At 43.7% G+C, this 13,271-nt stretch overlaps 2 protein-coding genes and 1 long non-coding RNA gene across 4 annotated transcripts; 2 read left to right on the forward strand and 1 right to left on the reverse strand.

Moving 5' to 3' along the window:
• Window positions 1-648: 648 nt before the first annotated feature.
• f9a (coagulation factor IXa) lies at window positions 649-5,962 on the reverse strand. Its single transcript, XM_019863320.1, has 8 exons — window positions 5,826-5,962; window positions 5,550-5,719; window positions 5,422-5,446; window positions 4,562-4,675; window positions 3,375-3,509; window positions 3,141-3,277; window positions 2,797-2,920; window positions 649-1,746 (listed from the first exon to the last, which is right to left on the reverse strand). The coding sequence occupies exons 1-8, from the start codon at window positions 5,944-5,946 to the stop codon at window positions 1,148-1,150; spliced, it is 1,425 nt and encodes a 474-aa protein (XP_019718879.1). The 5' UTR covers window positions 5,947-5,962; the 3' UTR covers window positions 649-1,147.
• Window positions 5,632-11,217, forward strand: LOC109511935 (uncharacterized). Of its 2 annotated transcripts, XM_019863337.1 has the most exons (4): window positions 5,632-5,743; window positions 6,140-6,223; window positions 7,489-7,629; window positions 10,517-11,217. In XM_019863337.1, exons 1-4 carry the CDS (start codon window positions 5,738-5,740, stop codon window positions 10,931-10,933), a joined length of 648 nt encoding a protein of 215 aa, XP_019718896.1. In that variant the 5' UTR covers window positions 5,632-5,737; the 3' UTR covers window positions 10,934-11,217. The 2 variants fall into 2 exon arrangements, with proteins under 2 accessions (XP_019718896.1, XP_019718895.1); XM_019863336.1 differs by lacking the exon at window positions 5,632-5,743 and having other exon boundaries at window positions 6,098-6,223.
• A 44-nt stretch (window positions 11,218-11,261) lies between these two features.
• Window positions 11,262-13,267, forward strand: LOC109511944 (uncharacterized). The gene is made up of 2 exons (XR_002167430.1): window positions 11,262-12,013; window positions 13,138-13,267. It is a non-coding gene; the product is annotated as an uncharacterized LOC109511944 (long non-coding RNA).
• The last annotated feature ends 4 nt before the right edge of the window (window positions 13,268-13,271 follow it).

Here is a 13,271-nt window from a genome sequence, read left to right on the forward strand (position 1 = left end):
GCGAATGTTCTTTTCGTGACTTTTGGCCCACAATACTGTTGATTGTGCTTCTGCGCTTTTCTTTCTCACCAGCAGATGGCAGCAATGCAGCGGTGCAGCAGTTTGACATGCAGCACTGTACGGTCTGTATGCCATCTTGTGCCCAAATTGTAAACTTGGAATGCAAAGTAGATGGGTGTACACAGGTTTTTGTCCAGTCTCTTTTCTTCTATTTCCTTTTAAGTATCGTTTGGACCGATTCAAAAATTGACTTTGGAACAAGTTGTTGATCGTGATAATCTTTTCCGCTTGAAGCCTTTGAACAACCTGACGTTTGTGTGCGTAAAGCTTCGTCGCCCGGCGCTCCCAAGCGAGTTTTTGTTGATGCCGAGTTCAAATCGCAGCGTGACGTGATTTCTTGCAAACGACGGTCGGTCAAGTTGCCGAGTCTGTTTGTAATGGCCGCCTCATCCTGCCTTTAAAATATCCACACGCAAGCTTGCATGTGCCAGAGTTCCAAGGTGTTCTCCCCGTAAAAATTACGATGACGTTTTCAGAGGCGCCACTTGCCCTGTTTTAATTATTTGTGAGAAATGTGGGCAGACAAATAGACCCTGCACTTGGGTAATGTTGTCAATTTATGTTATTGAGATTTAAGCTTCTTTTTTTTTTCAATTGAAGATACATGAAATCAAGAGTCATTGTGAGGCAGATGTGCTAGCCATTCACCCAGCATGCCCTTGGCAGTGTTCCACCACTGTGAGTTGTAAACATGATGACGTCTTAACATACGAGCATGGTTGCCTCGTGTTACTTCAACAGCATTGACTCTATTAAATGTAAAATCGACCAGATTTCATGCAAATTCCAATTGATTTCGTCATGTTCATTTCCCAACATGACATTACTGATTACAAGTGAGGATGAAGTAAAAGAAGCAGTCAGCCGTTAGCCTTTTCTTCAAGCGTGTGTTTAATGCGTACAGTTAACAAATATTCACTCTGTATGATAAGCCATTATGACAATCTCCCAAATTAGGTGTAATCCCAAACTGCTCTTATCAAGGTTGCTCGTCACATCTCAAATTCATCCTTGCAGAAAAGAGCTTGTTCAAGGACCTACAGTTGAATTGCCAAGTGTACCGCAATGGCGTTTTTTTTTTATTTTTTTACCATTCGATACCATCTTCAAAATCTGACATTTCCTCATTGTGTTGTTCCAACCCGTGGGTCATGTTGTGGATCCAGTTGACGTAAAGAGACACACGCGTGTACACCCCATACTTGCCATCTTTTGCGCACTCTTCCCCCCAGCTCACGATGCCCGTCAGGAACCAAGTGTTGTGGAGCTTGTTGGCGTGAGGCCCCCCACTGTCCCCCTGGCACGCATCTTTGGCCTGGTTATAGTAGCCAGCGCAGAACATGGCAGGTGTGATCCTGACGCTGCTGGTGCGCATGCACTCGGCCCGGCTCGTATAGGGAACCTCCACTTTATTCAGCGTGTTGGACGGGATTCCGAGGTAGCGCGTTCTGCCCCAGCCGCTGACCGTGGCGGGCGAGGCTCTTTTCACCAGGGCCTCGGTGAATGCCTTGGGTCCGATGCAGATGGGCCGGACATCGATAGAGAAGTTGATGGGTTTTTGGAGTTGGAGCAAGGCGATGTCGTGATTGTATGGGTTCACCCTGGGATTGTACAGCGGGTGCATGTGCTGCTGGGATACTTGGATGTCTTGCTCTGTTTTGTCTTTGCGTTTAATGTTGTGCTCACCTGTGGGAAGACGGGACACGGACACGTCAAACATTCCACCAGAGCCATTTCAGCATTGATTCCATTTCCACATGTATGAGTCTTCTCTTTATCCTTTATCCGGGTCATGGCACCAATTGAAAAGCTCAGAGGGAACCGCTGTCCTTTTGGAATTTAAATGAGAGAAGTACCGTATTTTCCACACTAAAATGTGCACTGGATTATGAGGCACACCTTCAATGAATGGCCTATTTTGTATAATTTTTTTCATATATTGGACTCACCGCATTATAAGACTCAATCTACAATGCATCCACTAAATGGAGCTACGCTCAAGGAAATTCCAACAGAACACTACACTACACCCTGGTTTATATAGCGACGATCAGATGTCAGTAAAACATATTTAATAAAGCAGCGACACGGTTCACTTAACCAACAGTAAGTTATAACATTGACTTGTTAACGTTGAACTCTCTTGCCGCTGCTCTATTTCCGTGTTCAACAGCGAAACCGATCGCCTTAAGTTTGAACTCGCGTTGTTGTAAGCATGTCTCTAGCAACGAGCCATTTTGAGGTTGACATATTACCGTAATGACCATACACAAGGCGCGTCGGATTTTAAGGCGTGCTGTGAGCTTCTAAGAAAATGGAAGGCCTTTAGGTGCGCCTTTTAGTGTGGAAAATACGGTAAGCTTTTACCATGCCTGCCTGTTAATATGAAAGCCAAGATGCAAATAGCTCACGGGGAATGCGTATTAGCATTTAAGTTCCTGCTGAATGTGCATGTGGGAACGTTTGTGTACAGTGTCATAATGGACCTAGGCCTGTTTTCTGAAGAAAAAAAAAAAAGAAGTGCCAGCCAGGTTCAAGTAAGGAAGCTGGTGATTTATCTTTATTACTGAAATAGTTGTGAAACTGTTTAATTGCTTAGTTTGCAAAAAAGTAGCACCAGCAGGAGAAAAAAAAATTGCTAGCAAGACTTAGTTCTAATAGGGAGGAGAAGTAAACTCAATAATGAGGATGTTGAATAAATTCTTCCGATAGAGAGAAAAACTTCAATGGCCGTACCCACTCTAACGACGAAGGCTGCCGGCGCCTCGGCCAGACAGTGGGCTGCGGTGATAACCCACCAAGCGCTTAGAACGGAGCCCCCGCAGAACACCTCCTTCTCCTTTGTGTCTACCAAGGCCGCCTGCGTGGACAGAAAGGAATCGAGGCATGTGGTTCGTTCAAAACATCAATTGAGACACAAGAAAAATACATTTCCCCACAGTGATCTCATTGCATCGTGATTGAATACAATCTGGAGCCTGCTCACTCATATGACATTCTTTGTGTGGTAAACAAATTAATATTTTCATTGCCAATATGCGATATTAGACAGTCAGTGCACATGGTCAATTTTTAAATACCTGCCAGGGGATCTCTGCTGGGACGACCCCAGCTCCACCTACAATGCGCCACATGGGATAGAATTCATCTAGGCTGACGTTGAGGGTGGGAGACCGAGCAGTTCTCATCAGGGCGGTCCTGCCGCATGGGAACTCGGCTAGCAAGATAAGTATTTATTTGTATATTTTTTTTGGGCCATTGTTGTTCTAAAATGCAGAATGATTGGGATTCATTGTCATTTGGGGTTGGTCTACCTTCTGGTTCACAGCTGATCCCGTCCTGCATCAGCTTGTATCCTTCCGCGCAGTAACATTTGCCTCCGATGATGCCCATCGGCTCACAAAAGTGCCCGCAGTCGCCATTGTTTAGATCACACCTTTTCAACAAATCTAACGGGAGACATTTCTTTGTACATCTTGACATTGACACTGGGAATAAAAGTCTAACATAGTACATATAGATAAAAACAACAAAAAAAAAATCTAACTCTATGGTGGTAATTTGTTCCACCTGGCTTTCCTTATTTTGAACCAACAAAGGACAGGGACAACGGAATTTGGAGTTGTTGAAATACCCTCTGATGACATTTTCATTTAAGAAGTGGAAGCCCACTGCTTGTTCTAGAAAAAAAAACTGTTCGTAGCAAGATAGGACAAAAAGTTGGTCCTGAGATCATATAGAGCAGTGTTTTTCAAACTTTTTTGAGCCAAGGCACACTTCTTTCATTGAAAAAAATCTCGCGGCACACCACTAGCTGAAAATGTGAACCCCCCCCCACCCCTCCGCTTATTTTAACAATTAACGTGTTATATTGTTACTATAACCGTTTTTAACATTGAAGAATGACGTTATAACAGCTTGAATTGGAATGAAATGAACACAAAGAAAACAGAAATTTATCATCTTTCCTATTTATTTATTTATTTTTAATCTTTCATATTTATTGTTTCACCGTCATCCTGCATTCATGCGTCACAAATTCGCTTGTCTCTCGTCGAAACACAAGGGAATTGGCTAGCTGTTGCTCCTCCCTAGCGGTAGGAAAGGGTACTACATGATTACTTTCTGGGCGAAAAGACCGCACAGGCAGACAAATTGGATATTTTCCCGCGGCACACCTGACAATGTCTCGCGGCACACTGGCACACGGGTTGAAAAACACTGATATAGAGCACATAAACAATTGCGGTTATTTTACAACCTGCACGTTGGGCAAGCTAACTGGAATTCGGTTGTTAAAAATTTGATATTTTATACATATTTTAGGAACTCAAAAGAAGCAAAAAATAAAAATACATGACTGTTTGTGCCTGGTGCCAAAAGTGCCCAAGGACAAGCTGAAAGGGTCCTAAAATCCAACAAGGCCTCGGACTTAAAGCACGTGTTAGTTGTTGCTATTTTCCGTACATTGAAATGGCAAGCTGGACGATTTCCCACTTACCGTTTTCGCAGTGGGCGCCGGTGAAACCGCTTCGACACTCACACGTGTAGGAGCTCGGACCGTCTTTGCACGTGGCCTGGTGCATGCATTTGTTCGACTCACACTGGTCCCCATCTGAGGACGTTCAGGTGCAACACACGACAATCACAAAGGACAATATGCCACACCCGCCTGAAGGACCTTCGTAAAGCCTTAATCGTCGACAAATCTCTTCAAGCAATAAAAGATCAGAAGTCTCCAGACCCAGGATCGAGTCCCCCCCAAAAAAACAATTCATGCTGCTCTTCTGAAGTCCCCTTCAATTTAGTCTGGACCCAAATATTTCAATGATCAATGATATTTGTGGAGGACAAAGAATCTATGCCTGCGCATATCGCTGTCGACTGTCTCCATGTGTTGCTCTTCTCTTTGTTCCAATATCTGAGGCTTCTAAAACTGCGACGATAGATGCTAACTATTAGCTTTGGAGTTTTCAATGGCATTTCCCAAGCTGTGTTTGCATGAAGGTGGCGAACTGTTCTTGAGGCACGGTTGTGTTAAATACACTTTGTTTTTGATGTTTCGCTTGACAGTAAACTTCAACTGGGAATGGGAAAAAAAAAACATTGAAGCCTCGTTAATTCTTAAAAAAAAAGCACACTATACTGTATGTATTTGTCGGCAAGCCACTGAGAATCTTGAAGCGAGCTGTTGTTCAAAAAAACACGCTATTAAAGTGTCCTTGAGTGTTGTGAAAGGCGCTTACAAATAAAATGTATTATTATTATTTGGGTCCTTCATCACGAAAGGTGCCATTGTAGTCTCCGAAATCGTTCAGTCATGCGCTGAGAAAAGATAAACATGGATTTTGACATTCTTACCATGATATATATTCCAGAACGCTATCTGAAGGAACAGTCATGACCCTTTGGTGAGCAAAAAAAAAGAAAACAAGATGTGCATGGATGGAGAAAATGATGACAAAATAATGAAGTCAGTCGGCAAAGACCGTTTTATCTGAATCCTCAAAGGTCTCCCGGGCCTCCTCAAAGGTACACACTTCCTCATAGCATTCTCTTTCCAGGTTGCCCTGCAGCAGCTCCTCAAATAGGCCCGTGTTATAACGCTTGTGTCTCTTCAGGACGCCATTAGCCGCTTTGCCGGGCAGAAACACTGGGCCTGCAGCCAAACGGGTCAATGCAAGTAAGCTGTCAAAAACAAAGTAATAAAATCCAGAACATACAATAACAGCAGCATTTTTGGACATATTGTGAAATACTCATACCTCCCAGACTCAATTGAAAGGACCACAACAGCACACAAGCAAGAAAGATGTTCGCCATCATAAACAAACGCAAACTCCAAAGTGCACAACGATTTGTGTTTGCGCACACAGACGACAACATGGGTGAATGCGGGTCACGTGCCACAGTTTGGAAGTTTGGGAAAATCTGTCTTTGCTAATGCGGGGGTGACTGCATTGACGTCCTCTGGATCACACATTTGCACGTGAACCAATAGGCAGTCAACAATAATACCTGTTAAAGTCATTGAACAAAAATCATTTAGTTGATGCTTGTTTTGTCTGTTTGTGTCCAGAGATTTACTGGCGACCAGTCCAGCGTGTACTTCGCCTCTCGCTCGAAGTCACCTGGGATAAACTCCAGCTCTGCCGTGATCCACGTGAGTAGGAGGACTTCAGAAAGTGGATGGACATTGGCTGCACTGGTATAACACAGCGCGAAAAATATTCCTTTGCGGAAGGATGCTCAGTTTTGATCACAACAACAACAACAATGAGTAATTGAGTTAATTTTATTCGTCTTCAAGTTCATCGCGCTGTTCGTAACCCCGAAATGTCATTGGTCGGGTCGATGGGAAAGAGGCGAATGGGGTGCACTTTGTCCTTTTGTCCACAAGAGGACGCGCAAAGACCTTCAACAACAACTCGGGCAAGACGATCATGCGACTATTCATGACGTCATACACAAAAAGAGCCAGCATTTAATTTTTTTTATATATACTGTCAGTTGTTTGGCAAATTCGGACATTTTTTTTCTTCAAAGCATACTTAGAGCCTGCAAATGTAACTCTCAATGTGTGAGTTTATTTGTGTGTGTATAAACTGTAGAACAGGAGGTAAAATCTTCCCCGCCAAGGGAAAATCCAAAAGCTTCTCAGGTGCTGGCGTCTATCGATCGGAGTCCTTTATAATTCATCGAACCGGAGACTGGTTGCCAACCGACAGAAAAACAACCATTCGCAATCGGCAATTTGTAGTCTTCAATCAAGCTAACATGTATGATTTCGGAACGTGAGCGGCAGCTGACGTCAACCATACTCACAACTACAACCATAAGAACCACAGCAGCGACGACAAGCATAAAAACAAGAACAACCATCGTAAACACAATAATCACAACACCGACAGTAAAAAAAAAAAGTAAAAAAAAAAAAAAAAAAAAAAAAGAAAAAAAAAAAAAAGAAAAAAAATGATTCTAACCTCAACAACAATTGTAAAAAAAAAAACAACCATGAGAACCATAACAATAGCCACAATATTTTTTTTTCCCATAAAACCCACACGGGCACAAGGTGAAAGTAGAAACTTCACACTGCAAATCCACAGCTGGGATTCAAACCCAGAACCTCGGAACAGTGAAGCAGATATTTTGTCCAAAAATCCCACTGTGCTGCGCGTTGAGTTAACTAGCCACTACAATTGCGCAGATTGATGGAGGGGAGTCCAACAATCGATTGGTGAACTCCTCCTTGACGTCTCTGTCTTCACTCACTCCGTCTGGGGCAGCTCGGCCCAGCCAGAAAAGCCGTGTCGGGTCCAATAAAATCCATCTGCAAAACACGGTCGCACGCTGATGAAAAATAATGAACCAAAACGCTACTCATGCTAGCTCAGTGCTATTGATGTCTCTATCCGCTTTCTCCAGAGCTGGGACGGAAGCGGGGGCCTGGCCGGGCCCGACCGGGCCACAGCCTATCACCATGGGAAGCAGGCAAGAGTCATGGATCTTATTGTTTTGTCCCACTGCGCACTTTGTGGAACTTTGCCAAGACACACGCCAACCTGGGTGAGTACTCACGCTGTTGACGTGAATCAGTCATATGATCTAACAGAAGCGAAACATACACACATTGGCAAACGCACAATCCAACCAGCACTCCTCGCTTCCTCCCACACACTCTCCAGCCTACACATACTTGCACACACACACTTATACACGCACAATCCATGCAGATCAGCTGTCAGGCTGATGAAATTTACACGCGAACCTGGTGACCCGAGCGTAATGAAAACGCGATCTAGGGATGTGCGAAGTCAATTATGGCGGCCGGTGTGGCAGAAATACGAGGCTCCGTCGTCGCTTTCGACCCCGACCTCTGTTGGATTTAAAATAACTCTACACCCCCCCCCCCACCCCAACCCCCGGATGACCTTTCGTGGACGGAGGTCACGACGCTGCGGAAAGCGCATGTGAGGAAGGAGCAGGTGCAACCATGTGAAATGAGCAGTGGCGCTCGATGACATTCGTCACTCGAATGTGCAGGCCTGTCAACCCAACACCCCTCTCGGAATGGCCGTTAGCATCTTAGCCGCAGCTTAGCTTTCATCATATTGCCTCACCAGTCTCAGTTTGGATTTGCACTGCATGGCTCAAGTGTCAAAAAAATTTTTTTTTTTAATGGCACAATTGCACAGGCAGATGTCTTAATAGAAACAAAAAATAGATTCATAATTGAAGTTCTTCAACACACCTCAACATACTACCTTGGCACCAATGTGCTGCAAAAAGGTGCTGAAACATTCATTATGTTTGTCTAATGAAGCTCCTCAACTCACTTCAATGCCGTTGCTTGGCAAAGCGCTACTTTTGTCTAAACAGAGCTCCTCAACTCATTTCAGGAAAGTTCTTTGGCATTAAGATGCTGGCAAAAGCTGCAAATTAATTACATTTCCAGCAAATCATGTAGGGTATTAAAAAAAAAAAAAAGATCTATGAATGTGAATTAGCAAACGCCGAACTGCGAATATGCTGTTGAACGAAATCAGGCCTCTTCAAAATGTAGATAAACCTGCATACTCATCGGATAGCGACCAATACAACACCACTAAGCCAAAAAGCACAAATCAGATATACCTGATCGATCCTACTTTGAAAAAAAACATTAAAAAAAACGCCAGATGGAAATCTCAACTGCGGTGAAAGCATAGACAATGGCATGGCGTAAATACGCGCCATTAGAAACATTTTGAATTTGTATTTACTTCCAGTATTATTGTTTACTTCAGTGCTGTCACTGTGGGGTGATGAAGCTTGCCGAGTTATTTTGATGCAATTTGAGAGTCTGTTTCTTGTGCTCTCAGAATGTAAACGCAGTCCTATCAGATATGTGTCACATGAAACCAGGCAGTCCCCCAAAAATCACAGACAGGCATTAAAATGAGGCTTGGACCTACGGTGTAAATTCAGCCTTCTTGCTCCACATTTGAGCACTGGACTAAACTATCAGCCTGTGTCCGAAACGCTCATCTTATCAGACGTGGCCAGCTTGAACTGGAGCACAACCTGCAATCAGAGGCAGATAAATAACCAGACTGCATGCCTTTGGGATATTCATCACGCGGCAAGCATCCACCTGCTCTCATGCATGACGTCAGGACTGATCTCTGTCACAAACGTCACTGGCTGCCAAGAGAGAAGGTCTGCATGCAGATGCAATGGAAAACGGGTTAGAAAAAAAACAAAAACAAAAAAAAGGGCTAAGCCACATCTTGAAATTTCTGACGACTTGCGCGCACTTACCACATTTGACCCCCTAACATTTGACATCAGTGCACAGATGTCATGAATGTCATGTTTAACCCTTTTTATGACTTTTTTCCAAGTGACCCAAATAAAATGAAAACAAACTGTTCAAGGGCCAGGTTTGAATGCGGCTAAGATAAATAACCCCCCAAAAATGCCACTACGAATGTCACCTATAACCTGTACGATTCAATTTTTGAGCTATTTTAGAAAAGCCCCTCTCGCTGCTCATGTAGCCCCACGGGCAACACGTTGCAGACCCCTGGCATAGATTAGCCATCCATCCATCCATTTTCTGATCTGCTCATCCTCACAAGGGTTGCGGGTGTGCTGGAGCCTATCCCAGCTGTCTTTGGGCAGTGAGGGGGGGGGGGGGGGGGAGGACACCCTGGTATAAAGAAGCATTAATTGGCGCTTTCATATCATTTGCTGTGTTGGGTCTATCTCAGTGACAGACTGAGACTGCTGTTTTCTTTTCTGATCAAAACAATGTTGTCTTTTACTGTGATCAAAACAGCGGATAATCCACGAATTGCATTTTATTTAAAATATTTATTCTGTCTTTAATGCATTTTTTTTCACTTTTAAATTATCCTACAGGCCAGATCGAAGCTCTTAGGGGCCGGTTCTGGCCCGCGGGCCGTATGTTTGACACCACTGATTTACGGTGTTCCATTAACTTGCCACGCATGTTTTTGGAATGTAGGAGGAAACTGGAGTACCCGGAGAAAACCCACGCAGGCCCCGGGAGACAATGCAAACTCCACACAGGAAGGCCAGAGCCGCCCACAATACGGTCATTCTTATTTATCAAAATAATCAGGCTATCGTCTAATCTGAGAGTATCGTACTTATTCGTGCTCTGCGACAAGGAAAAAAAAACAAAACAAAGCAAAACAGACTTTGATGGAGGGTGAGCGAAAAATGTCCCAGCTCAGGCCCCTCTTGGGTGGGCAACTACGGAGCAGGAATGGGGACTTTGTTATGGAGCCGTTCCACGAAGAAGGAAAAAAAGATGTGTTATTTTTACTTGAACCTTTTCATGCAAAAATAACGATAACCTGATAAGCTGTGCACTATAGTAACCGCTGTCCCTGAACGGGTTAACTGCTTGTATGCCGAAGCTGTTAAATCACTTTGCTCTGCTCAGGAAACAAACTGCCATTCCCCGAAGGAACGGAGAAGTGCTTCAGTGTCGGCGTGTGATGTCACACATCAAGAGTGCGTGTTCATGAGCGCCAAAGCCAGGCTGCGGGGCGATGCTTTCAACAGGCCCGGGCCTGGCAAAGTGGCGATGCCTCGCAAAGGGCAAAGGGGGCCACAGGCCACGGACACAGTGGGAACACAACCCAGTGACATTTCCACATGGAACTCATCCCCGCCCCCTCTCCTCACTCTCTGCCAACACCAGGCCGGTCCTTACCTCCAGAAGATTCCTGCACTCGTCAGACTCTCAAATGTGAATCCCCGCTATATCGCAAATCTTCAGCTATTTGTTATTTCATGGGTTTTTGCACTGCCAAGGCAAGTTTTGCACCTTCAGTGTAGTATGTTGTGCCACAATTGAGCACGACTTGAGGGCATGCAGCAATAGTAGAGTACGCTTGCGCCTGGCAAATAGTTTTCGTATTGAGTATGAATCGAATATTCTTTGTCTGTTTTCTGAGCAGATCAGGTTTTGGAGATATTTTTTGGTTCAGTTTGACCTATAATAGCTTGCACAAGATGGATTTTATAATGCGTTGTTTTATCGCGATAATGTTTCAGAAAAAAATAATTTCTAAATATGACTAAACATATTTCTATATCATTTTTCTTAGATTTTTACTGTTATAAAAACTTGATTTGCTCGGAAAAAATGACGGCAGATGATGAATTGGAACATCTGTGTATCTTTTAAAGGCAGAGCCTGGCCCGGTGAGTGACGTGGGTGTCAGCCAATTAGAGGGTGGAGTTTGCTGGCTTTTAACTAACTATCACCTTTTTCTTCAACCTTTTTTGTCAACACATTTTTTGAGTTATTTGAATAATAATTTCTGCACTAAATTAGACCAAAACACACAAAAAAGGCAGAGAAGGTCCCCTACTAATCTAACAAACAGAGCAGAGAGAATATAGTCCTGTGATGGTAGACAGTTTCAAATGATACAGTTACTTTTTTTGTCACACCTACCAATGCAAATCAAACGTCATCTGAACAAAAACCTCACTTATGCTATGCAGATTCCGATTTCAGATTCCAGCCATAATTGTTTCTCACACTTTTTAAAACATTTTATAATTGTGGTAGCAGCGTGACTAATTGAAAGCGAGCAAGTGTGTGCCTCAAACATCTCGGCGAGATTAGAGCGTGGGGAAAAGTTTGAAAGGCGTCCAGTTTCTTCTAAAAATAGCCGGCATAAAGATCGTGTGACCCTCAAGGCTGCAGGTCTTTTTCCTTGGCGGCCGCTGACTGCGGAAAACCCTCGAGGCCAAGAAGGAAGCGAATCAACCCCGCGATGGCCTGAGAAGAGACGGTTAAAAAAACCTCCCCCTAATAACGTCCCTTAACTTTTATGAGGTGCGCAAATAGTCCGGATTTTTCCATCGCCTTGTTACATGTTGTGAACGTGAGAGAAAGCATGCTACACCTCTTTTGGGGTTAAAGGTAAGCATGGACTGGTGATGGAGTGTGCTTCATTTTGTGTGTGTGTGTGTGTGTGTGTGTGTGTGTGTGTGTGTGTGTGTGTGTGTGTGTGTGTGAGTCCTTAATGGATTACATGTTTGTCACACATGTTATTTACGATGAGGACTGATGGGATATGCAGCTCCGGAAAATGTCCAACTTAGTGTACAAATGACAACAAAAAATGCAAAAGTTATGTTTTTTTTTTTAATTAAATGACATTACAGCAGAATTCCATGTTCATTAAACGCAAGCATAACAAGTTGCATTTTGTCTGTGGTTCAGTATGTTTGCTGGAAATTACACACTTCTGACTTGGGTTGGATGAGCACCGGTATCAGGTGTCGGAATCGGGCCGATATCGCCCCTATTTCAATTTATCGGGTATTCGTGACAGCGGTCCGATACCAAGGAGCTCATGCGGCCATTTTACTTTCAGGAAAGAACAATTTCGAAGTGAATTCCATCCATGTCCACCTTCTCATATGCAATTAAGATGCAATGGTATATACTTTTGCAATAATAATGCTCATAATATTGATGAAAAAAATGACTTTTCTGTGTACAAGGCATTTTAATACACTGATTAATATTAATTATAACAATAATAAAAGGGTTGAAAAATAAAGGCCTTTTTGATCAAAAGTATGTCAAATCTTGTTGGTCGACATGACATTTGACTATTCTCATGTTGCCACGGGAAACCAAAATATTAGGAACACCTCTCAGTATGCAACGCTGCCAACTATGAAACACGAAGAATGAAGTCACTTCTACAAATATAGAGCAACATTCATAAAACGATGAAGACTGGATTTTTGATACATTGGACTTGACCGACCTCATTGGCAGGGGTACCTAATAGTGTGACTCTCTCTCTCTCTCTCTCTCTCTCTCTCTCTCTCTCTCTCTCTCTCTCTCTCCATCCATTCAATCGCATCTAAGCCGTCACGTGATCACCGCGAGAGCGAAAATGCGCAAAGAGCGCCACGACCAGACGCGGCATCTCGACAGCGGCTCTCCAAAAACAACTCGCTCGCCACATGCACGACAGCAAAACGGGGAGGGGGGAGAAAAAAAAACTACGTATTTGATTTTTTTTTCAGATATAGGGAGACCGATGGCAGCCTGCAGCCAATCGTCGTGTGCGTGACGTGGAAGCGCGCTGGTGTTGCGTATCCTGTTGATTGTGACCGAAGAGACAAAAAGCCTCAGACAGACAGTCGAAGCTCCACTGACA

The sequence above is a fragment of the Hippocampus comes genome, unplaced genomic scaffold, assembly GCF_001891065.2.
Source record: "Hippocampus comes isolate QL1 unplaced genomic scaffold, H_comes_QL1_v1.1 scaffold381, whole genome shotgun sequence".
Lineage (NCBI taxonomy): Eukaryota > Metazoa > Chordata > Actinopteri > Syngnathiformes > Syngnathidae > Hippocampus > Hippocampus comes.